The sequence below is a fragment of the Coregonus clupeaformis genome, chromosome 30 (assembly GCF_020615455.1).
Source record: "Coregonus clupeaformis isolate EN_2021a chromosome 30, ASM2061545v1, whole genome shotgun sequence".
Classification (NCBI taxonomy): domain Eukaryota; kingdom Metazoa; phylum Chordata; class Actinopteri; order Salmoniformes; family Salmonidae; genus Coregonus; species Coregonus clupeaformis.
Window position 1 is genome coordinate 32833815 of NC_059221.1, and position 25051 is coordinate 32858865.

General features: G+C 47.4%; 1 protein-coding gene across 2 annotated transcripts in view; it reads left to right on the plus strand.

Annotated features, from left to right (window-relative positions):
• LOC121545400 (fibulin-2-like) overlaps positions 1–23471 on the plus strand; it is a 52249-nt gene extending 28778 nt beyond the window's left edge. Inside the window, exons 3-16 of one of the 2 annotated variants that reach the window (XM_041855898.2) lie at positions 4706–4829; positions 5509–5638; positions 6735–6960; positions 8979–9203; positions 10553–10657; positions 11420–11521; positions 15653–15787; positions 17989–18126; positions 19200–19343; positions 19487–19615; positions 20583–20708; positions 21130–21375; positions 21491–21614; positions 22236–23471. In XM_041855898.2, coding sequence (XP_041711832.1) covers positions 4706–4829; positions 5509–5638; positions 6735–6960; positions 8979–9203; positions 10553–10657; positions 11420–11521; positions 15653–15787; positions 17989–18126; positions 19200–19343; positions 19487–19615; positions 20583–20708; positions 21130–21375; positions 21491–21614; positions 22236–22593 — 2312 coding nt within the window. In that variant the 3' untranslated portion in view covers positions 22594–23471. The remainder of the gene's footprint in view (positions 1–4705; positions 4830–5508; positions 5639–6734; positions 6961–8978; positions 9204–10552; positions 10658–11419; positions 11522–15652; positions 15788–17988; positions 18127–19199; positions 19344–19486; positions 19616–20582; positions 20709–21129; positions 21376–21490; positions 21615–22235) is intronic. The other variant, XM_041855899.2, reaches the window with a different exon arrangement.
• Positions 23472–25051: the final 1580 nt, after the last annotated feature.

Here is a 25051-nt window from a genome sequence, read left to right on the forward strand (position 1 = left end):
GATCAATCGATCCCGAACCTCGAGCGGAACGTACTTCCGACCCTCCGGGCATTGAGGTGGACTAGGGTCGGTGCGTAACGCCCGCTCGAGTTCAGCATCGACCTCCCACACTACCGGTGCCACCAGACACGACTCCGGCAGTATGGGAGTGGGCTCCACGGACCTCTCCTCCGTGTCATACCGCCGAGACAGTGCGTCTGCCTTACCGTTCTGTGACCCAGGGATGTACGTGATCTTAAATGTGAACCGGGTCAAAAACATATTCCACCTCGCCTGGCGAGGGTTCAGCCTCCTCGCTGCCCGGATGTACTCCAGGTTACGGTGGTCCGTCAAAATGAGGAAAGGGTGTTGAGCCCCTCAAGCCAGTGCCTCCACACCTTTAGGGCCTGTACCACGGCTAACAGCTCCCTGTCCCCCACGTCATAGTTTCGCTCCGCCGGACTGAGCTTCTTGGAATAAAAAGCACAGGGGCGGAGTTTAGGTGGCGCGCCGGACCGTTGCGACAGCACGGCTCCTATACCCGGCCTCTGACGCGTCCACCTCTACCTGAAATGGCAAAGAGGGATCCAGATGCGCCAGCACCGGAGCCGAGGTAAACAGGTCCTTCAGCCTCCCAAACGCCCTGTCCGCCTCGGCTGACCACTGCAGACGCACCGGACCCCCCTTCAAAAGAGACGTTATGGGAGCTGCCACCTGTCCAAAACCCCGGATAAACCTCCGGTAATAATTCGCAAACCCCAAAAACTGCTGCACCTCCTTCACAGTGGTTGGCGTTTGCCAATTACGCACGGCTGACACCCGGTCTACCTCCATCTTCACCCCTGACGCAGACAACTGATAACCCAAAAAGGAGACCGACTCCTGGAAGAACAGACACTTCTCTGCCTTGACATACAGGTCGTGCTCCAACAGTCTCCGCAACACTCGGCGCACCAGGGCCACATGCTCGACTCGGGTAGGCGAGTACACGAGAATGTCATCGATGTACACGACCACCCCCTGCCCTGAAGATCTCATCCATGAAGGATTGGAAAACTGAAGGAGCGTTCATCAACCCGTATGGCATGACAAGATACTCGTAATGGCCCGAGGTGGTACTAAAGGCTGTCTTCCATTCATCGCCCCCCCTAATGCGCACCAAGTTGTACGCGCTCCTGAGATCTAATTTAGTGAAGAAACGCGCCCCGTGCAATGACTCCGTCATGGTCGCAATCAGCGGGAGTGGATAACTGTACTTCACCGTGATCTGATTGAGACCACGGTAATCAATGCACGGGCGTAATCCTCCATCCTTTTTCTTCACAAAAAAGAAACTCGAGGACGCAGGGGAAGTGGAGGGCCGTATGTATCCTTGTCTCAGAGATTCGTCTATGTACGTCTCCATAGCTCTCTTCTCCTCCTGAGACAGAGGATACACATGGCTCCGTGGGAGCGCAGCTCCTGCCTGGAGGTCTATCGCACAATCTCCCTGCCTATGGGGGAGGCAACTGCGTCGCCCTCGACTTACTGAACACAATAGCCAAATCCCCATACTCAGGGGGAACGTGCAATGCGGGCACCTGGTTTGGACTCTCCACCGAGGTAGCCCCCTACGGAAACGCCTAAACATCGACCCACACACTGGGCAGACCACTCCATCAGAGCCCTCTCCTGCCACGAAATAGATGGGTTATGGGTACTCAACCAGGGCATGCCCAGCACCACCGGATACGCAGGCGAGTCGATCAGAAATAGCTGGATCATCTCCTGATGACCCCCCTGCGCATACATCCTAAGTGGCGCAGTGACCTCCCTGATAAAGCCCGCACCCAACGGACGGCTATCTAGGACATGAACGGGGAAGGGAACGTCAACTGGGAGAAGGGGAATCCCTAAGGCTAAGCAAAACTTCTTATCAACAAAATTCCCAGCCGCGCCTGAATCTACCAGCGCCTTATGCTGGGAATGAGGTGCTACCTGTGGAAAACGCACAGGTATACAGAAATGTGCAACAGAGAGCTCTGGGTGAGTGGGCGCCTACTCACCTGGAAGGACTCCCCAGTGCGGGACCTGTCGTCCTCTCCCCTAGGAGGCCATCCCCAGCACCCAGCCGCGGTGTGTCCTCCCCGACCCACAGTTGGTGCAGGAGATGGACCCCCTCGTAAGCCGACCCCTCCTCTCTCTAGCGCCAGCGCCCCCGAGCTCCATGGGGCACGGCTCGGAGGCGCTGGAGGGTGAAATGGACGGACCCCCCTCGGGACGTCCGCGGGTAGCTAGCAGGGTATCCAGCCTGATGGACATGTCGACCAACTGGTCGAACGAGAGGCTGGTGTCCCTACAGGCCAGCTCCCTACGGACGTCCTCGCGTAGACTACATCGGTAGTGATCGATGAGAGCCCGCTCATTCCACCCTGCATCCGCCGCTAGAGTACGGAATTCCAAGGCGAACTCCTGGGCACTCCTCTTCCCCTGCCGGAGGCAGACCAGACGCTCCCCCGCCGCTTTCCCCTCCGGGGGATGGTCAAACACCGCCCTGAAGCGGCGGGAGAACTCGTCGTAGGTGATGGTGTTCGCGTCGATTCTCCTCCACTCTGCGTTGGCCCATTCCAACGCCTTCCCGGAAAGGCAGGAGATCAGGGCGGACACGCTCTCGTGTCCCGAGGGCGCCGGGTGCACGGTGGCCAGGTAAAGCTCCACCTGGAGAAGGAATCCCTGACACCCGGCCGCGGTCCCATCGTAGGCCCTCGGGAGCGAGAGCCGAACTCCTCTGGGTTCCGGAGCGGGAATGGGCTGACCTGCCGATGGTGCGGGCAGGGAGGATGGCGGTGGAGGAGTCCCTCGGGTCTCCCAGCCTCGGATGGTGGTGATCACCTCCTGCAGTGCGGACCCCATCCGCAGGATCTGGTCATTTTGTTCGCGGATCCTGTCCTCCAACGTCGCCTGTGCTGCTGCGGCTCCTGCTGACTCCATCGAGTATGGTGTGTGATTCTGTCAGTGTAGCTGTAGGTGGGTGTGGTGGTGGAATCAGGCGCAGGACGCACAAAGTAAGTCCAAAAGACTTTAGTTGTTTGGCAACAAAACACAGCACAAACATAAATGCCCTGAGGCGAGAAACTCCGCACACAGGCGAAATAAAGCGGGCGCACAAAATACGTGCGACAGAATACTCCAAAAACACAGAATGGAGAGCAGCTCAACCGAGCAAACTGTACATACAAAAGCTAAGCGCACGATAGTGAAAACAATCACACACAACACTAGACAAACACAACGAGAACTTATAGGACACTAATTACACTAAACGATAACAGGTGTAACAACAATCAGACAAAAGAGAGGCAGCCTCGGCCGAAACCGTGACAGTAATAATAATAATATGCCATTTAGCAGACGCTTTTATCCAAAGCGACTTACAGTCAATGAATACTTTCGCAAGCCACAGTAATGGCACAGTCGTCCACGTGGCATGCAACCATTGGTTGATGCAATGCAACGCCTGAGCAGGGGAACACGACCAAACATTTCTTAATAAATTACATGATTATCTGTCTCTGGCATTCTTTTATTATGCAAAACTAGGGCTGTCAAGAGTAAATCATTTAACTCGAGTTAACTTTTTGTAATTTTTGTGCACTAGCAACAAACTTAGTAGCAAATGATGAGTTCATGTGGGAGAAAGGGCCGGAAAGAGGCACATCATAGATTTAACTAATTATACCAACCAGAGAGATACAGTATTGTAGGCTACAGGCCTACCTTTTCAGCTGGAATGGCTACACTGGGAACATATCTTTATCCTAGAGGGTTAGGTTCAGTCTGTCCAAATGTAACGGAGTTAAGAACGCACCGTAAGCTCAGTCCACAGCTAGCTTGAAATGTCACGGATGGAGCCATCCAATCGGTACCTTTTGGGTGGCTCAACCCTTTGGAACGTTGTCAAGAACAGCAGTCACATGTGTTGCGAAGCAGAAGGTCACTGGTTTGAGCCCAGTATGGGGCAGTCGGACAATGGAGGAAGCTAAGCTGTTAGCAGCAAGCTGAGCCCTGTTACACAAAGAACTACAGTACAGTACAGGAAACACCAATCAACATTGGAATGCACTGATCTGGAGTCGTCATGATCACTGAGCAGGCCAAGCATATTTTAACTCTAAATTAGATTAAAAAAAAATTTCCTCTGTCTGTTCCTAGTGCTGGATGGGGTGATAGTGTGTTACCTGAACACTGATTAGCCTTCAAGCTAAGATTTTGTATACATTGGCTCTGAAGTGTACTTTATAGAGTCTAAGGTTTCACAGTGCTCCCTGCCAGGGAAACAGAGAGAGGGAGACGGAGGTGGAAAATAATAAAATAATTTGTTCCTCATGCTGCTGAATGTGAATTCAGTCTATTCACCAAAGCACATTCAGAGCAAAGTCAATAACTCAAACAGACACGTGGAACAGTAACAGTCAAGCTGGGATGCAGACACACTCTCAATAAACTTCCTTGGATTTATTTATCTTTTGATATTGCATAGACTACAATGTTACACATTAAATCCTTACTTCCACAAAGGACTGAGTGAGATGTGTTGCGTGAATGATAGTCTGAACGTTTAAGATTGTCCTCTCCAATGGTGATCTCTCCTTCATTCTCTTTAGCCACTTTTCTTTTTTCATTTAATGTGTTCCCTAAAACCCCATCTGTGTGTGTGTTTGTTTTGTGTGTGTGTGTGTTTCTGTAGTTTCTGTAGTTTCTTCCAAGGAGTTGGTGGAGACCTGCTGTGAGACAGGGGAGAAGTGGGCCTCAGCCAAAGGCCACTGCAGCAACATGGAGCTCCCCAGAGAGGACAGACACTCCATCTGTCGGTAAGCCCACGGAGACACACTAAACACAAGTTCTAAGAAGCCCAATTTTTGTGTAGTAATTACTAATTGGTAGGGACCAGAGTTTTTGTCATGTGGTAAGAAAAAACTGAGGCTCCTACTTAGTTATAGAGTGTGTTGTAAATGTCAGCTTTGCTGCTTTCACTATGCCAATGAGGGATGGTCTGACTGCCAAGTTTGTTTCTGCTTCAGCCAACTTGTTGTTGACGGCAAGCCAACTATGCATTAGTTTAGTTTTGAGCCTACTTGTAAAATATGATCATCTTATAAATGGCATCTTAAGTGATTTCGCTTCGTGGACCCATGTCATTATTGTATGGCATGATTCAACGAAAGTTCTATTTGTGGTTGATGTGTTAAAAATGAAGTGAATGAGATCACTATCTATTTACAATTTGTGCTAATATGAAAACGATACAATTTACAGGCCCTCACACTCCTTTTGGAAATGATATTATATTGCACAGCATACTAGTGTGAATGTTTGCCCTAATAGACTTCCAATTTGGTTCCATAACATTTCCAGATTATGCTAGTTTTGGCCAGAGGGAGGCACAGCTAGCCAACACACTGCTAGTGTAGAACCACAGTTAGGTCTAGGTACAGTCAAAACACTGACTCAGATTCTAACATCTCTCCTGTGTGTCTCTCTCTCTGCCAGGACGGCTCAGAGACAGTGCTGTCTGGGCTCTCTGAAGGAGAGTCGCTGTTTCTCTGGTATGAATGCAGCCAGAGAGGGAGTTGTGTGTGAGGTGGACAACAATGACCAGTGTGGAGCCGACTCCTTCAAGGTAAATGTGGTTCCCATGGGTTGGTTGGTTGGTGGATGGTGGTGCTAGCTGTAACCCCTGAGTTGTGGGTTTGATTCCCACATAGGCCACATTCCATATAGTGAGTAATGTTCTGTTGTTCTTGCCACAACCAACTCCTACCTCTTTTCTAACACTGAATATACAGTATATGCTTGGATTTGGATGAAAGCGTTGGTTAAATGGCCATATATTTTATGTTACCTTATTCTCTGATCTGTTGACAGAGCCGACAGAATTTGCGGGGGCAGTCCCCAGAAATTATTTAAGGTCAAACATAGCCTACCTAGAATTAATTTAAATCAAACCAAATGCATCTACAAGACATGAATAGCCACAGTTTCATGGATTAAACGTACAGAGACAACTGTAAAAGCAGTTAAAAGAAAACCTCACTTCAGATTTCCACTGGCCATAGTCATTGCCAGTGAAGACCACACCAATCAGGAGGACCGTGATTCAATTACCTCTTATTCAATTTAGACAACTCAGAGAGGGAGGACCATGTTTGTGGTCAATGTTCCCACAGATTTATGAGGTTCACGGTGAAATGAGGCTGCAGTACTGCAGGATATGTCTCAAGCTGTTTTCACCATCCTCCCTAGATCAATAGCTTCGACTCGCCGGTATTTTGAAAGCAGTGATATTTGATATTTCTGGAAAAATTTAGCTATGTAGCTCAAGGTCTGTTATTGATGTCAGTGAGAGTCAAATCATTGTGATGTAGTGTGGAGTTGTAGTGTATTAGCCCAGATTTCCAGAACCATTCATCTGCCATCAGACCTGTCTTCCAGGAAGTACTCAGAGCGCCCAGAACAGTAGGGGGCCATTATATACTCAAGGCCTTGGCCTAATGTTAAATATTGTCTTTCACCTCCCCACCATGGGATCTACATAACTCAAGTCATATAATACTTCTGTACAGCCACTCTATATCACAGTGGTCACTATTTCAGTTGTATGTTTCGCTCTCCTCCATGTAGCCTGAACGATATCCTGCTGAGAGTGAAGAGAGAGGAAGAGAGACACATGATGTGGTAGATATGGTAGTCTGATGTTGAATCTGTCCACCCTACAGGAGTGTTGTAGCTGCTGCTCTCTGGGGCTGAGGTTCCGTAGCGAGGGCCACCGCTGTGAGGCCCATAAGTACCTGGGCTACCCCTGCAGCCACGTCTTCCTCACCTGCTGTGAGGGAGAGGAGGAGGTGGCGAGAGAAGAGGGGGATGAGGGGGAGGGGGAGGGAGACGGCTTGCACACCCTCAGAGAGAGGCCTGTCCTGGACCCGACCGCAGTGCCAAAGAGAGGTAGTGTCACATACCCGCACACGCACACACACTACGCACACCACTGTCCTGCCAACACACTACGCACACCACTGTCCTGCCAACACACTACACACACCACTGTCCTCCCAACACACTACACACACCACTGTCCTGCCACCACACTACACACACCACTGTCCTGCCAACACACTACACACACCACTGTCCTGCCAACACACTACACACACCACTGTCCTGCCAACACACTACGCACACCACTGTCCTGCCAACACACTACACACACCACTGTCCTCCCAACACACTACACACACCACTGTCCTGCCACCACACTACACACACCACTGTCCTGCCAACACACTACACACACCACTGTCCTGCCAACACACTACACACACCACTGTCCTGCCAACACACTACGCACACCACTGTCCTGCCAACACACTACGCACACCACTGTCCTGCCAACACACTACGCACACCACTGTCCTGCCAACACACTACACACACCACTGTCCTGCCAACACACTACACACACCACTGTCCTGCCAACACACTACGCACACCACTGTCCTGCCAACACACTACACACACCACTGTCCTGCCAACACACTACACACACCACTGTCCTGCCAACACACTACACACACCACTGTCCTGCCAACACACTACACACACCACTGTCCTGCCAACACACTACACACACCACTGTCCTGCCAACACACTACACACACCACTGTCCTGCCAACACACTACGCACACCACTGTCCTCCCAACACACTACGCACACCACTGTCCTGCCAACACACTACACTCACCACTGTCCTCCCAACACACTACACACACCACTGTCCTGCCAACACACTACGCACACCACTGTCCTCCCAACACACTACGCACACCACTGTCCTGCCAACACACTACGCACACCACTGTCCTCCCAACACACTACACACACCACTGTCCTGCCAACACACTACGCACACCACTGTCCTGCCAACACACTACACACACCACTGTCCTGCCAACACACTACGCACACCACTGTCCTGCCAACACACTACGCACACCACTGTCCTGCCAACACACTACGCACACCACTGTCCTGCCAACACACTACACACACCACTGTCCTGCCAACACACTACACACACCACTGTCCTGCCAACACACTACACACACCACTGTCCTGCCAACACACTACACACACCACTGTCCTGCCAACACACTACGCACACCACTGTCCTGCCAACACACTACACACACCACTGTCCTGCCAACACACTACGCACACCACTGTCCTGCCAACACACTACACACACCACTGTCCTGCCAACACACTACGCACACCACTGTCCTGCCAACACACTACACACACCACTGTCCTGCCAACACACTACACACACCACTGTCCTGCCAACACACTACACATACCACTGTCCTGCCAACACACTACGCACACCACTGTCCTGCCAACACACTACACACACCACTGTCCTGCCAACACACTACGCACACCACTGTCCTGCCAACACACTACGCACACCACTGTCCTGCCAACACACTACACACACCACTGTCCTGCCAACACACTACACACACCACTGTCCTGCCAACACACTACACACACCACTGTCCTGTCAAAGAAAGGCACAGAGTTAAACAAAAGAAAGCCTTTTTTACTCTACCCCTCCTTACTAAAGAGAGGCTTTGTAGTGGAATCTCCCCACTTTGTGCACCCCACTGCCCTGCCAGAGTGAGGATGGGAACTACTATAGACCCCTCTATGAGAGATACAAATAAAATAAAATAAAATGTTATTTGTCACGCGCCGAATACAACAGGTGTAGACCTTACTGTGAAATGCTTACTTACAAGCCCTTAACCAACAATGCAGTTTTAACAAATGAGATGCAGTTACTGTTCTGTATTCTCTTGTATCCAACTGCCTTGGTTAAATTCTGCTTTACTTGACTCTATTCTACTGTACAACATAGAGGTTAGGCTATTAGTGACAGCCCTCTCTCCTTGTCCTGTAGTGTCAGACAGTCTGTTCCCTAAAGAGGCCTTCTCCATCGGGGAGGAGGAGGAGCAGGAGAGGGAGAACACGGTGGAGGGCCCGCTGGAGGTGGAGGATGTAGATGAGTGCCAGGTTTACCAGGGAACACTATGCCACCACAGGTGTATCAACACCCCTGGCTCCTTCAGGTGTGCCTGCTACCCTGGCTATGTGCTGCAGAAGGACGCAGTCAGCTGTGTGCCAGGTAAAGGAAAACTACTCTGAGGTTGTTCGAGTATGTCAGACCATGCACTGTACTGTACAGTACTCCACGATACTATATGTGCAAGACCACATAGCTAGTAGCCTGGTTGCCTGTCTGTTTGGGCCTTGAATAACGGCACACAGTTGCCTTAATTGGCAATACAAGTTGGATGAAGTGGAAAAACTGATTGGCACCCAGGCTAATAACTAAAGTATAGAACAGTTATGTTTAATTACATAAAACCAGTGAAGGATGACTGATTCCAGAGTGTAGTAGCTTTGTGCCAAACCATTTTCCACAGCCACTCTCTCAACAGTATGATTAACAGCATTCTGTGTTTTCAGACTCCTGCCAGACTATCTGTCTATATTTGTCCACACTTTGACAGCATATGATTTTCCTGCTCTGGCCTGAACGTTGCTTCCTGCCTACTGTCTCTGATTCAGAATGATCATTGTTATCCAGATCTCATTTTTTTTCTTCTTTTTGGTACTTTTTACCTCCTTTTTCTCCCCAATTGGTAGTTACAGTCTTGTTTCATCGGACTCGGGAGAGGCGAAGGTCGAGAGCCATGCGTCCTCCGAAACATGACCCCGCCAAGCCGCACTGCTTCTTGACACACTGCCCGCTTACACCGAAAGCCAGCCGCACCAATGTGTCTGAGGAAACACCGTACAGCTGGCGACCCAAGTCAGCGTGCAGTCGCTAGAGCGCGATTGGACAAGGACATCCCAGCCGGCCAAACCCTCCCCTAACCCGGACGACGCTGGGCCAATTGTGCGCCGCCTCATGGGTCCCCCGGTCACGGCCGGTTGCGACACAGCCCGGGATCAAACCCGGATCTGTAGTAACGCCTCTAGCACTGATCAGTGCCTTCAGGAGGCCCCCAGATCTCATACTGTTTTGATAAAGCCTCTTTTCACAGTTATCACAACAGTAGCCTATATACATTTAGACAAGTAAAGACAGTATGTTCAGGTATTTCCAACCTACTGTACTGTAGGCTACTGTAAGTGTGCCATACATTTATCGAATGAGGCTTTCACCAGCACAAGCCTGTCTCAACAGGAATCTAATGTGAGACCTACTTTACAGAAAGGTGCAGTGAGTCTGCATGCTGATAAAAACACAGGTTTGTCTGCAGGCCATGCCTTTTCCTGTCGTACCACAACTCTCTCTCTAAGGGAACTTTCATCTGTGCCCTGTTGCTGCCTAGCCTCATATCTGTGGATGAATTGAAGGCATTTCACAGCTTTCTCTTTAACCACCAAGACAGGATGACTGGGCGGTTTGTTGGTTATACTGTTTAATTAGTATTTTCCGTGATGAGTTTATTCCTGTTTTCACAGAGACGGTAGATGAAGAGAACAAGTTGAGAGAGGATGACAGACCAGAGGTTGAGGCTACCTCAACTGCACCCCCCACCACTCCAACCTCTGTTAACCCCTGTGAGGGTGGGTAGAACCTGACTGTAGGCCAGAGTGGTGCTTATCTACTGTAGACCTGGCAGACCACAATGTCTACTGTGTTTTCATACCTTAAAATCAGTCATTAGTCTTGATAGAAGAACCCAAATGCATGTCTGGAATCAGTGTGTGGAAGTAGTCCCATTATTATGGTGCGCCAGCATTAGAGGAACCATTATGGAACAGCATATTAGGTACAGAATAGAAACCAATTAGGTCCCCTAAGAGAGCCCAAAGACCATAAGGTTTTCAGTTATGCACCCTTCTAGTATAATTCATGTCACATTCCTTCACATGACAGATGTTTCCTCCTTCAGTTAAATACTTTAACCGCCTTTGTCCATTTTAGTTATGTTTGACCCATTGTACTTTTAAATGTCACATATAAGTTTTAAGATTGCATCAAAGGCCATGAAGCTCCTGTGTGTATTGAGAAGTATCCAGCCATCCCCATGTAGTTCAGCATAGTATATGTAGTGGGGGTCTCCTCAGGGTGTGTGTGTTTGGCTCCATAATTCCAGGGTGGGGTCCCGTCCCAGTGGGCCGCAGGAGGAAATTCAATATGATCAGGTCAGGGGTCAAAGTGGAAACAGGAAATTAGTACACAGGGATATAGTAAATCACACAGAGGTTATATAACACACATGCAGGGCCAGGGACTGGCCCCCTGTGACTTATGTCACCCTGACTACTGTTGTGTTGTGGTGTGTTTTGGTGTGATGTTGAGCTGTGTTGTGACCCTCTGAGCAGGAAATGGCCCCTGTATGCAACAGTGCTCCCCAGTGGCTGGAAGGCCTGGCTGCTCCTGTTTCCCTGGGTTCTCTCTGATGGCTGATGGACAATCCTGTGATGGTAAAAAAAAAAAAGACACACACACACACATGCACAGAGGGCACACCAGTTCAGTATTTCAGCAGTTCCAGTCTGGCAGAGTCTCTGAATGGCTGTCACTGACTCCGGTCTCTCTTCAGTTTCCCCCCAGTGCCCCCGGAGCAGTGCAGAGCTGCTCTCTGTGTACCAGATTAGCAATGGTCATCGTAATTGTTTAAAGGTCTTAAAAACTATTCTAATAAATGCAACAGTTGGACAATGAACAAAGATACTCCAAACGTTTTGATTAAATAAATAAAAAAACATTGAACTGGCACGGACATAATTAATGGAATTCAGGTATTACATTTATTGAAAAATGTCAAATTATTTCTTAAAATGCACTCATATACATTTTCTTAGTATATCAGGTATTTTTTTATTATACTGAACAAAAATATAAACGCTACATGCAACAATTTCAATGATTTTACTGAGTTACAGTTCATATAAGGAAATCAGTAAATTGAAATAAATTCATTAGGCCCTAATCTATGGATTTCACATGAATGTGCACGGGTGCAGCCATGGCTGGGCCTGGGAGGGCAAGCCCACCCGCTTGGGAGCCATGCCCACCCACTGGGGAGCCAGGCCCAGACAATCAGAATGAGTTTTTCCCCACAAAAGGGATTTATTACAGACAGAAATACTCCTCAGTTTCATCAGCTTTCCGGGTGGCTGGTCTCAGGCGATCGCGCAGCTGAAGAAGCTGGATGTGGAGGTCCTGGGCTGGCCTGGTTACACGTGGTCTGCGGTTGCCAAATTCTCTCAAATGACGTTGGAGGCGGCTTATGGTAGAGAAATGAACATTCAATTCTCTAGCAACAGCTCTGGTGGACATTCCTGCAGTCAGCATGCCAATTGCACGCTCCTTCAAAACGTGAGACATCTGTGGCATTGTGTTGTGTGACAAAACTGCACATTTTAAAGTGGCCTTTTATTATCCCCAGCACAAGGTGCACCTGTGTTATGATTATGCTGTTTAATCAGCTTCTTGATATGCCACACCTGTCCGGTGGATGGATTATCTTGGCAAAGGAGAAATGCTCACTAACAGAGATGTAAACAAATGTATGCACAACATTTGAGAGAAATAAGCTTTTTGTGCATATGGAAAATGTATTGGATCTTTTATTTCAGCTCATGAAACCAATACCTTATATGTTGCGTTAATAGGACAGCTCATAATAATGGCTGGAACGGAGCGAATGGAATGGTAGCAAACACATGGAAACCATTTGTTTGATGTATTTGATACCATTCCACTTATTCTGCTCCAGCCATTACCTGTGCCACCAACCTCCTGTGACTTTAAAATACAATTTGCCTTATTTGCATATACACTGGGTGTATTTGCATATAAGAATAAATTAATATAAAGGAGTGGAACTGGGCTGCAGCCACCAAAAACTTGGCCTACCTGCACTCTACTACCTCGCTAATTATTAATTACCGTTATTATCACGTTCTCTTGCCTAATTCAACAAGTGTGTCAAGAGAAGGATACCCATGTGATTTAAAATCAAAACACTTGGCTCTAGATTACACCTATCTATACGTACTTTACATTGTTTGAGAGATCAGACATACAGTTGAAGTCTGAAGTTTACATACACCTTAGCCAAATACATTTAAACTCAGTTTTTCACAATTCCTGACATTTAATCCTAGTAAAAATTCCCTGTCTTGGGTCAGTTAGGATCACCACTTTATTTTAAGAATTTGAAATGTCAGAATAATAGTAGAGAGAATTATTTATTTCAGCTTTTATTTATTTCATTACATTCCCAGTGGGTCAGAAGTTTACATACACTCAATTAGTATTTGGTAGCATTGCCTTTAAATTGTTTAACTTGGGTCAAACGTTTCGGGTAGCCTTCCACAAGCTTCCCACAATAAGTTGGGTGAATTTTGGCCCATTCCTCCTGACAGAGCTGGTGTAACTGAGTCAGGTTTGTAGGCCTCCTTGCTCGCACACGCTTTTTCAGTTCTGCCCACAAATGTTCTATAGGATTGAGGTCAGGGCTTTGTGATGGCCACTCCAATACCTTGACTTTGTTGTCCTTAAGCCATTTTGCCACAACTTTGGAAGTGTGCTTGGGGTCATTGTCCATTTGGAAGACCCATTTGCGACCAAGCTTTAACTCCCTGACTGATGTCTTGAGATGTTGCTTCAATATATCCACATAATTTTCCTTCCTCATGATGCCATCTATTTTGTGAAGTGCACCAGTCCCTCCTGCAGCAAAGCACCCCCACAGCATGATGCTGCCACCCCCGTGCTTTCTCCTTCCTGAGCGGTATGACGGCTGCGTGGTCCCATGGTGTTTATACTTGCGTACTGTTGTTTGTACAGATGAACGTGGTACCTTCAGACATTTGGAAATAGCTCCGAAGGATGAACAAGACTTGTGGAGGTCTACAATTTTTTTTCTGAGGTCTTGGCTGATTTCTTTTGATTTTCTGTCTGTAAACAATTGTTGGAAAAATGTCTTGTGTCATGCACAAAGTAGATGTCTTAACCGACTTGCCAAAACTGTAGTTTGTTAACAAGAAATTTGTGGAGTGGTTGAAAAACGAGTTTTAATGACTCCAACCTAAGTGTATGTAAACTTCCGACTTCAGCTGTAATATCACTATAATCCGAGTATTCGGAAGGTACTTTTATTTCAGCGTATTTCAATTGCACAAAATAAAGTTATCTTTCTTCTCTTTCTTGTGATGTAACTGCCGAGACGATGCGTTAAATCCCAGACGAAGTGTTAGCATTTTTATAGATGCAACAGAAAGCCGATGTATTCCATTGAGCCCATTTCAGCCATTACCGGAGTGTGTTTGGCAGGTCATTACAAAGGTTTCCCCAGTCATTACATTAACGGGAAAAAACTAATGGCACAAGCAAGAGTTGGAAAGAGTCACCAGAGTAAAATGAAAGAAATCAATCCAGATTTAAGTGGATTTTTGCACTCCTCAAACACAGGAAATGGAAAGGTCCTCAGGTGGGCAGTGCATGCACGTTGCTAACCAGAGCACTAATCCCCTTTTCTCACAATGACACTGGAGAAGAAGACGCCAGGCTGCAGACAAACAGAGCCTGATACTTGGAGGCTGGCGCCACTATGGGATTAAATGTGTTTCTATCTGTGATCTCACACTGTCCCTACAGTACTATACGTCACACACATCTACTGGTTGAGACACAATATGGGATTGTACAGTTGTTACGATGAAGCTGATTAGTGAGCTACTGTATCTGTTTAAGTCATCTCGTAGAAAGCATACGTTACGTCACCCTTGTTAGAGATTGCTCTGATTCCATATTTAAGGGATAAACCATCTCGTCTTGCAGACTGAGACTTCCTGCTTGGTGGCAGTGGATTGTTCTGTTGTGACATTATGAATGGTGGTGTAGTGTTTTGACAGATCTCTCATTGTGTGAGATTTATACCCTGTGGCTGTGCCCCCAATCCCTTCTCTCTGTGGAGGCCAGGGCCAGGCTGCTTAATCTAGTTGGGACTGGCACTGTGTTACACTGAGAATTACACAGGACTAGGGGTGACTAGTTTATTCTAATGTGCTTACTTTCCCTCTCTCTCTCTCTCTCTCTCTCTTTCCCTCTCTCTTTCTCGCACTCTGATTTACCCTTTCTATCCCACTCCCCTCTCTCTCCATCTTTTCTCATGCTTTCATTCTTTCTTTTTGCTTTTGTATCTCCCCTCCTACACTATTGGTTTCTCTCTTGGTTTCTCTCTTGGTTTCACTCTTGGTTTCACTCTTGGGTTCTCTCTTGGTTTCTCTATTGGGTTCTCTCTTGGTTTCTCTCTTGGTTTCTCTCTTGGTTTCTCTCTTGGTTTCTCGCTTGGTTTCTCTCTTGGTTTCTCTCTTGGTTTCACTCTTGGTTTCTCTCTTGGTTTCTCTATTGGGTTCTCTCTTGGGTTCTCTCTTGGTTTCTCTCTTGGTTTCACTCTTGGTTTCTCTCTTGGTTTCTCTATTGGGTTCTCTCTTGGGTTCTCTCTTGGTTTCTCTCTTGGTTTCACTCTTGGTTTCACTCTTGGTTTCTCTCTTGGTTTCTCTCTCATTTTCCCTCTTTCTCTCCACCTCTCTCTCACACAGATATCAATGAGTGTTTGATGTCCACCCGTACCTGTCAGATGAACGAGAGATGTGTGAACACGGCTGGTAGTTTTGTGTGTCAGCGTCAGATCACATGTTCTCTGGGTTACCAGATCAACAACGACGTCTGTGAAGGTATGGAGACAGTACTGTAGCTGCAACCTGTAGCAACACCCAAAGCGTTCACTCTCCAGTAGACCCATGTATAGTTGTAACTAGTAGCAACACAACAACTGGTGTGTATTAATTTGACCTTTCACAATGTGAGGAAAGCACATTGTTTAGTTTTACAATCACAGTTGCCACCCATGGGAGTGACTACGAGTCAGAGATTGGGAGCTGCCAATTAGATCTTGAACCATGCTTCATGTAAGCCATAGTATAGTAATTACACAATTTCTCAACTGACCACACAAACAAGTCTATTTGATGCTGAATATGATTACAGACTAGGTATTAGAATTAGGTTTTACCCTCTTTACGAAGATCTCACTTGACTTGTGTTTATGTCGGTGGAGAAACCTCACAGCCTTTCTCATTATTTCCATTGCCCACACTTGGCAGGATACGCTAACGCTGGACTTCTACACACAGCCAGTGTGCTCTGAGATAGAGCTGTGAGATGAGCAGCTGTTGACTACTAGAGGGAAATGGAGGGAGAGATGGGTCTCAATGTGCTCTGGTGGAGAGTGCTCTGGGCTTCAACGTAAATGAAACTCGCACAGCAATGAGTCAACCAAATTAGCATTTAAACACAGTGCTCATAACAGCTGCCACTTGCGACGGCTGGTTGGAGTGTGGGATGGAGACTGTGTTGTTATGTTTCTACTCCCCTTTCAATTCCCTGCCCATTACTTCACATCGACCAAACTCCCCTCTCATCGACTGAAGTCCCCTCCCCTCCCACATCTTACAAAGAGAGCAAATTCTCTCCTCACTGAATTCTCTCTTCACTGCTTACTCCAGGAGTTGATTGTCTTCCCCAATTTCTTAGCCAATAATTGCTGTCCCTGCTTGGGTAGAGTGAACTCCCTGGCCTCTGTGAGGTTGTCGAGCCAGCTCCCTCCTCGATTTGTCATGAGCCAATTACCTTCCTACAGTATTGCTTTGACTGCGACTGAGCACCCTGCCAATCTCTCACACGTTTATTCCTGTCCCTGGCCACTGTCTCTCTCTGTCTCAGAATGTCTGGGTCTGTCTGAGCTTCACTCAGTCCTGTGCCAGCCGTGCCAGGCAAGTGTCAGGACCAGGATGGTCTTAATGTGCTAGTTGAAGCCCTGCCCTAACCAGGGGCCAGGATGGTCTTAATGTGCTAGTTGAAGCCCTGCCCTAACCAGGGGCCAGGATGGTCTTAATGTGCTAGTTGAAGCCCTGCCCTAACCAGGGGCCAGGATGGTCTTAATGTGCTAGTTGAAGCCCTGCCCTAACCAGGGGCCAGGATGGTCTTAATGTGCTAGTTGAGGCCCTATCCTAACCAGGGGCCAAGCTGAGGCATTAGCATGGTACATACTGTATGATGTCCCTACAGGGATCATAGAGCCTCACAGACATACAGTATGTGTGGCTTCATGGACAGAGGAAGACACACACACACACACACACACAGACACACACACACTTGCTTTCTGCATGCATGCACACACACACACACATACAGAAGTTAGCTCTCTAAGCCCTGTTTATGACAGATGTGATTTCCCTGCAGTGATAAGGCTCTGTACAACAGCAGATGTGTCAGGATGATTGACATTAGGGGAATCCCAGTGTAGACAGGTGGAAGAGCTGTAAGAAGCTGTGCTCTGGGGGAACTCACTGCTCTCACTGCTCTCTACTGTCACAGACACAAACACCAGAGAATAGGAAGACTAATGCACATAACTATCATCTGACTCACTGGAGATAATTCATCATGTAGAAATAATAAGCTATATCTGCTGTAGTGCTAATGAAATGAGGATGATTGGTGGGGGGAACATTCCTAGGATCCTCTCTGAAGTTGGAGAATTAACCTTTTTGCTGTTGATTGTTTTCTTAAAGGGGAGGGAGAGTGTTTAAATAGATCTATGTGAAATGATTTATCGGGTAATTCAGGAGCGCTGTAGCTGATGTCTCAAGGCCACAGTAACACAGTGACACCCAGTGGTTACAGTAGACACTACACGCTAACAGGCTTGCAACATATGAGTTTTGCTTCTCCTCTAAGCAACTTAATGAATTACAATAGATTGATTACAAACTGACAATAGATCACCAACCAAACTTGTTTTTAAATAATTGGTCATATATTAGGTTTAATTTCTAGCATGCATCCTGTTTATTCCTGTCTCTGTCTACAGATGTTGATGAGTGTTTTCAGGGGACTCATAACTGTGGGCCAGGCTTTGAGTGTGTGAACAGTGAGGGCTCGTTCAGGTGTAACGCCAAACCTCGCTGCTCCATGGGCTTCACACAGGACACACATGGGAACTGCATTGGTAAGAGGGGCTGTCGGGACTAACTGGGCTGGGCTGGTTAATAGTATGATTGTAACATTATGAACATAACTGTAGAAGTGTGTCAATATAAATGTAATGCTATACCCAGACCAGACCAGGTAAAGAGGGGTTGAATGCCATACAGATAGTGGGGTTTAAACCAACACCCAGCAGGCCAGACCATGTAAAGAGGGGTTGAATGCCACACAGGAGGGGGATCAGAGGGGAGCAGAGCACAGTGGGCTGCAGTGGGGCGGATGAAAGCCAACCCTCCTCCAGTCAGTACATTCTGATGCTGAGGAATGAGCCTGGGGGACAGAAACTGGGGCATGTCGAGGCAGTTCTGAACCACTGAAAAACAGTCAAAGGCAGGGTTAGAAGATGAGAAAATAGAGGGAAACACACACACACACCAAAATGATCTCAGGGAATGGGAGTGTATGATGTGCGACTGCCTCTGAGGAACACAATGTGACTAAATGGCTGCCATCTCTCTCTGACTCTGTCCTCTCTTTCGCCCTGTCCTCCCGTGGTCCTCTGTTCTTCCTTTTCTATCTTCCCTTCTCACCCCGTCCCTCCCTCCCTCCCTCCCTCCCTCTATGTCTCCAACCCTCTCTCTTCCCTCCCTCCCTCCCTCCCTCCCTCCCTCCCTCCCTCCCTCCCTCCCTCCCTCCCTCCCTCTATGTCTCCAACCCTCCCTCCCTCCCTCCCTCCCTCCCTCCCTCCCTCTATGTCTCCAACCCTCTCTCTTCCCTCCCTCCCTCCCTCCCTCCCTCCCTCCCTCCCTCCCTCCCTCCCTCCCTCCCTCTATGTCTCCAACCCTCTCTCTTCCCTCCCTCCGTCCCTCCCTCCCTCCCTCCCTCCCTGTCTCCAACCCTCTCTCTTCCCTCTGTGTCCATCCATCCACCCTCCCTCCCTCCCTCCCTCCCTCCCTCCCTCCCTCTATGTCTCCAACCCTCTCTCTTCCCTCTGTCCATCCTCCCTCCCTCCCTCCCTCCCTCTATGTCTCCAACCCTCTCTCTTCCCTCTGTCCATCCTCCCTACCCACCTCTATCCTCCTCTCCATCCATCAGACATAGATGAATGTGGTGTAGTGGGCCAACCCTGCAGTCCTGGCTTTAACTGTATCAACACTGTGGGATCCTACAGCTGCCAGAGGAAGATCATCATGTGTAGCCGTGGTTACCATGCCAGCCCAGACGGAGCCAGGTGCATAGGTAAGAGGAGGAGAGGTATAGAGATCTGTGGAGTTTTCATTTCCATGGTTAATACCATCAACAAGCCTTTAATAGAGATGGTTGACATTGAGCCACAGTACCCACTCTGTATCTCTCCTCTCTTCCTCACTTCCTGTGTCCAGATGTGGATGAGTGTCAGAGTGCTCTGCACCACTGTGGGGAGGGACAGATTTGCCACAACCTGCCCGGCTCCTACCGCTGTGACTGCCAGACGGGCTACCAGTATGACATGTTCAGGAAGACTTGTGTGGGTAGGTACTGTGTGGGTAGGTACTGTGTGGGTAGGTACTGTGTGGGTAGGTACTGTGTGGGTAGGTACTGTGTGGGTAGGTACTGTGTGGGTAGGTACTGTGTGGCCTACTGACCTCAAGAGGAGAAGCTCTCCCTTTTCACTTTTTTATTTCAATACAAATCTTTGTCAGTCTAGTTCTGGGTGGTTTTGGTAGGCTAGTTGAAATATGGATGACAATTTTAGGAAAATGGAAAACATTTCCAGATGCTGCTCTCACTCTTTCTCTCTCCCCTACTTGTCTCTCTCGCAGGCAGCTCTCTCCTGCTGCAGTTAGTCTCCCAGGCAGCTCTCTCCTGCTGCAGTTAGTCTCCCAGGCAGCTCTCTCCTGCTGCAGTTAGTCTCCCAGGCAGCTCTCTCCTGCTGCAGTTAGTCTCCCAGGCAGCTCTCTCCTGCTGCAGTTAGTCTCCCAGGCAGCTCTCTCCTGCTGCAGTTAGTCTCCCAGGCAGCTCTCTCCTGCTGCAGTCTTAACTCCTGCTGCTCTGATTTGTTCCTTTGGGCTGCAGTTAGCCAGTCAGTCAGCCAGTCAGCCAGACAGTCAGTCAGTCAGTCAGCTGGTCAGCTAGTCAGCCAGCCAGCCATTATCTGCAGAGGACAGTGTGCTGATTCACTGGTACGTGACTTTAATAATAATGAACTCCAGTGGCGTGTTTAGACTTATCAGCAGGCAGCTGGCCCCTCCACTTCCAACCCCTATTCACACACACATACACACACTAAGATGATGCACACACACACATACATATGTTTTGTATACTCACACTCACAATCTCACTCTCACACTCACACTCACAGCCACACTCACACTCACACTCACACACTCACACTCACACTCACACACACATGCACATTCTCTCTCTCTCACACACAGACACACACACTAATTCATGCACACACACATGTTCACACTCTCCCCCCACTCTCTTTAGATGTGAATGAGTGTTGGCGTTACCCTGGCCGCCTTTGTGCCCAGACCTGTGAGAACACCCCGGGATCCTATCAGTGTTCCTGCACCGCTGGGTTCAGCTTATCCAGGGATGGCAAGAACTGTGAAGGTGTGTGTGTGTCTGTCTGTCTGTGTGTGGGTGTGTGTCTGTCTGTCTGTGTGTGGGTGTGTGCCTGTCTATCTGTGTGTGGGTGTGTGTGTCTGTCTGTCTGTGTGTGGGTGTGTGTGTGTCTGTCTGTCTGTCTGTGTGTGGGTGTGTGTCTGTCTGTCTGTGTGTGGGTGTGTGTCTGTCTGTCTGTGTGTGGGTGTGTGTCTGTCTGTGTGTGGGTGTCCTGCAACACCCCCAGCAGGACAGAGAAGGCTTTTGTTCCCCCGTCACAACTCTAGGGGACTGTGAGATTGGACTGATAGGACAGTAGTGGATGTTGGTGGAGAGACATAGAGACACAGACATATGTTGCATTCTGTGGCATCATGGACGTCATGACAGTGTTTTAGGAGTATTTTTTCCATCTTTGAATGTCTTACAGATGTGAATGAGTGTCTAACCAACCCCTGCAGTCAGGAGTGTGCCAACATCTACGGCTCCTACCAGTGTTACTGCAGACAGGGTTCCTACCTGAGGGAGGATGGACACACTTGTGAAGACATTGATGAGTGTGCCCAGAGCATTGGCCACCTGTGTTCCTTTAAGTGTGTCAACGTCCCAGGGAGCTACCAGTGTGCCTGTCCCGAGTACGGTTACACCATGTCCCCCAACGGACGCTCCTGTAGAGGTGAGGACACACTTATACACACATTACATACACATAATACACACACACATACTGTACACACACACACACACACACAAACACATTACCTCTGAGCTGACTATGGTTTGGGTTACAGACATAGATGAGTGTACCATCGGGGCCCATAACTGTTCCTTGGCTGAGACCTGCTACAACATCCAGGGAGGCTTTCGCTGTCTGTCCTTCAATTGTCCACAGAACTACCGCAAATCCTCTGACATGTAAGTGACTGTATCTCAACTAATCCATTATCCCAGGACTCCTTGCAAAAGAGAGGAACTACAGTTGAATTGAAGCATTTTAATCTTATGTGTTGTTGGAAAAGTTCAAACAACAATGAATGGGCATTTTCACAGGTATTTTCATGTTGCCCTCTGGGGCTGGCAAACTGTGCTCTCTTGATTTTCTCAAAGTTCTTTTGAGGTTTTTCTCCAATCTAGTGGAGTGTACGAAGGAAGGAACAATGTTTCCCTTGAGGGGAATGTGTCAGGCTGGGTAATCTGATCAAAGCTGTGAAACAGAACGGCCACAGTGGACACAGAGGCCATGATAGATCAGCTAGGATTCAGAAGAGCTGTCTGGGATCGCATTATTGAGTTTATGGCTTTATTTCTCTTCTATCTTATTCTGAAATGACCTGGAAAAACAGTCATGTTTTGCCTATACGATTCTGCCCATTTGACTGTTATTATTTATGATGTGTTGAATCCATGACTCTGACTCTCTGGCTCATGTTTTGACTGTTCTCATTCTGTGAGTCTGTCTTTTTCATTCTGATTAATATCGTTTTTCACTATAGTGATTCTATGTGATTCTGACTCTCTCATTGGCTGGTCCTCTAGGCGCTGTGAACGACAGAGCTGTCCCAACTTCCTGGACTGTCAGAACTCTCCTCTCAGGATCACCTACTACCATCTGAGCTTCCAAACCAACATTGTCATCCCCGCCCAGATCTTCCGCATCGGCCCCTCCCCCGCCTACTCCGGGGACAACGTCATCATCAGCATCACCCAGGGCAACGAGGAGAACTACTTTAGCACGCGGAAGCTGAACGCCTACACGGGCGCGGTGTACATGCACAGGCAGGTGCTTGAGCCCCGGGACTTTCTGATCGATGTGGAGATGAAGCTGTGGAGACAGGGCACCTTCACTACGTTCCTGGCCCGGATCTACGTCTTCATCACGGTCAACTCACTCTAACAGACTGGCCCCCAGCCTCACCCTACTTTCACCCTTGTCCCACCCCCCTCAATGGACAGCCCATTCCCTTCTACCCCCATAGCCCTACCCCTAAATGCACAGTATGAATTTTGACAATAATTCAACAGTCAACATCAATAATCTTAATAGGTGACCTCCAAGTTAGTCTTCAGCACAGCCCTGCATTTGTTTCCTATCATATTGACCATCTAGGACACCATTTGCCCAGTTTTATACCACACTGATGATATCAAAAGTAGTTTTGCACTGTTCAAAAAAAACTATTCAACTTAAGAAGATAAATTACCTGGCTGCCTTACAATCGGTTATGTCAACTCATTAGTTCAAAATTAGTTGACAAAACGTAATATGAGTGACAATAGTTGATCAAATTGATTCAACCTGAAATCTTAAGTCAGTGGGCTAGAGGTAACACTAGTTTTTACAGTGTAGAGAAGGGCTCTTCAACCCCAGTTGTAACTAACCCGATTCAGCTTATCAACCAGCTAATCATTAGAATCAGCTGTGCTAGCTTAGGGTTGGAATGAAAACCTACAGGATGGTAGCTCTCCAGGAACAGGGTAGGAGATACCTGGTGTTAGCGTGTGGTTGTCTTTAACACACTAAGACAGGTTGTGTCAGTGCCTCACTCCAAATTCTCTCTTTTCTATCTCCCTTAAGCTGCTGTTCCTTTCTATCCTCTTGAAGGATGTTGTACCACTATGCTAATTTAATATCACAGTATATTATGACATTTATTTGTACTTACTGTATGTATTATTCAGACACATTATATATGACTGGATGTATCATATTTTGTTCCGCTATTTTCGTAAACTGCAAATTATTTTTAGTAAAAACGAAAACTACACAAACTGTTTGATGTTCTGTGTCTACAGTATACTCTGTAACAGTAGCTATATCTGATGAACAGATTCAAATGAAATACAAGGCAAATTCTTTTACACATAAAATCCAACTTAAGAAAAGTATTCAATTGAATTGACTTAAAGGTAAACCAAATTACTGCAACTCCTATCTACAGTTGAAGTCGGAAGTTTACATACACTTAGGTTGGAGTCATTAAAACTTGTTTTTCAACCACTCCACAAATTTCTTTTTAACAAACTATAATTTTGGCAAGTTGGTTGGGACATCTACTTTGTGCATGACACAAGTAATCTTTCCAACAATTGTTTACAGACAGATTATTTGACTTATAATTCACTGTATCACAATTCCAGTGGGTCAGAAGTTTACATACACTAAGTTGACTGTGCCTTTAAACAGCTTGGAAAATTCCAGAATATTATGTCATGGCTTTAGAAGCTTCTGATAGGCTAATTGACATCATTTGAGTTAATTGGAGGTGTACCTGTGGATGTATTTCAAGGCCTACCTTCAAACTCAGTGCCTCTTTGCTTGACACCATGGGAAAATCAAAAGAAATCAGCCAAGACCTCAGAAAAAAAATGGTAGACCTCCACAAGTCTGGTTCATCCTTGGGAGCAATTTCCAAACGCCTGAAGGTACCACGTTCATCTGTACAAACAATAGTACACAAGTATAAACACCATGGGACCACGCAGCCGTCATATTGCTCAGGAAGGAGACGCGTTCTGTCTCCTAGAGATGAACGTACTTTGCTGCGAAAAGTGCAAATCAATCCCAGAACAACAGCAAAGGACCTTGTGAAGATGCTGGAGGAAACAGGTACAAAAGTATCTATATCCACAGTAAAACGAGTCCTATATCGACATAACCTGAAAGGCCGCTCAGCAAGGAAGAAGCCACTGCTCCAAAACTGCCATAAAAAAGCCAGACTACGGTTTGCAACTGCACATGGGGACAAAGATTGTACTTTTTGGAGAAATGTCCTCTGGTCTGATGAAACAAAAATAGAACTGTTTGGCCATAATGACCATCGTTATGTTTGGAGGAAAAAGGGGAACGCTTGCAAGCCGAAGAACACCATCCCAACCGTGAAGCATGGGGATGGCAGCATCATGCTGTGGGGGTGCTTTGCTGCAGGAGGGACTGGTGCACTTCACAAAATAGATGGAATCATGAGGAAGGAAAATTATGTGGATATATTGAAGCAACATCTCAAGACATCAGTCAGGAAGTTAAAGCTTGGTCAATGACCCCAAGCATACTTCCAAAGTTGTGGCAAAATGGCTTAAGGACAACAAAGTCAAGGTATTGGAGTGGCCATCACAAAGCCCTGACCTCAATCCTATAGAGAATTTGTGGGCAGAACTGAAAAAGCATGTGCGAGCAAGGAGGCCTACAAACCTGACTCAGTTACACCAGCTCTGTCAGGAGGAATGGGCCAAAGTTCACCCAACTTATTGTGGGAAGCTTGTGGAAGGCTACCTGAAATGTTTAACCCAAGTTAAACAATTTAAAGGCAATGCTACCAAATACTAATTGAGTGTATGTAAACTTCTGACCCACT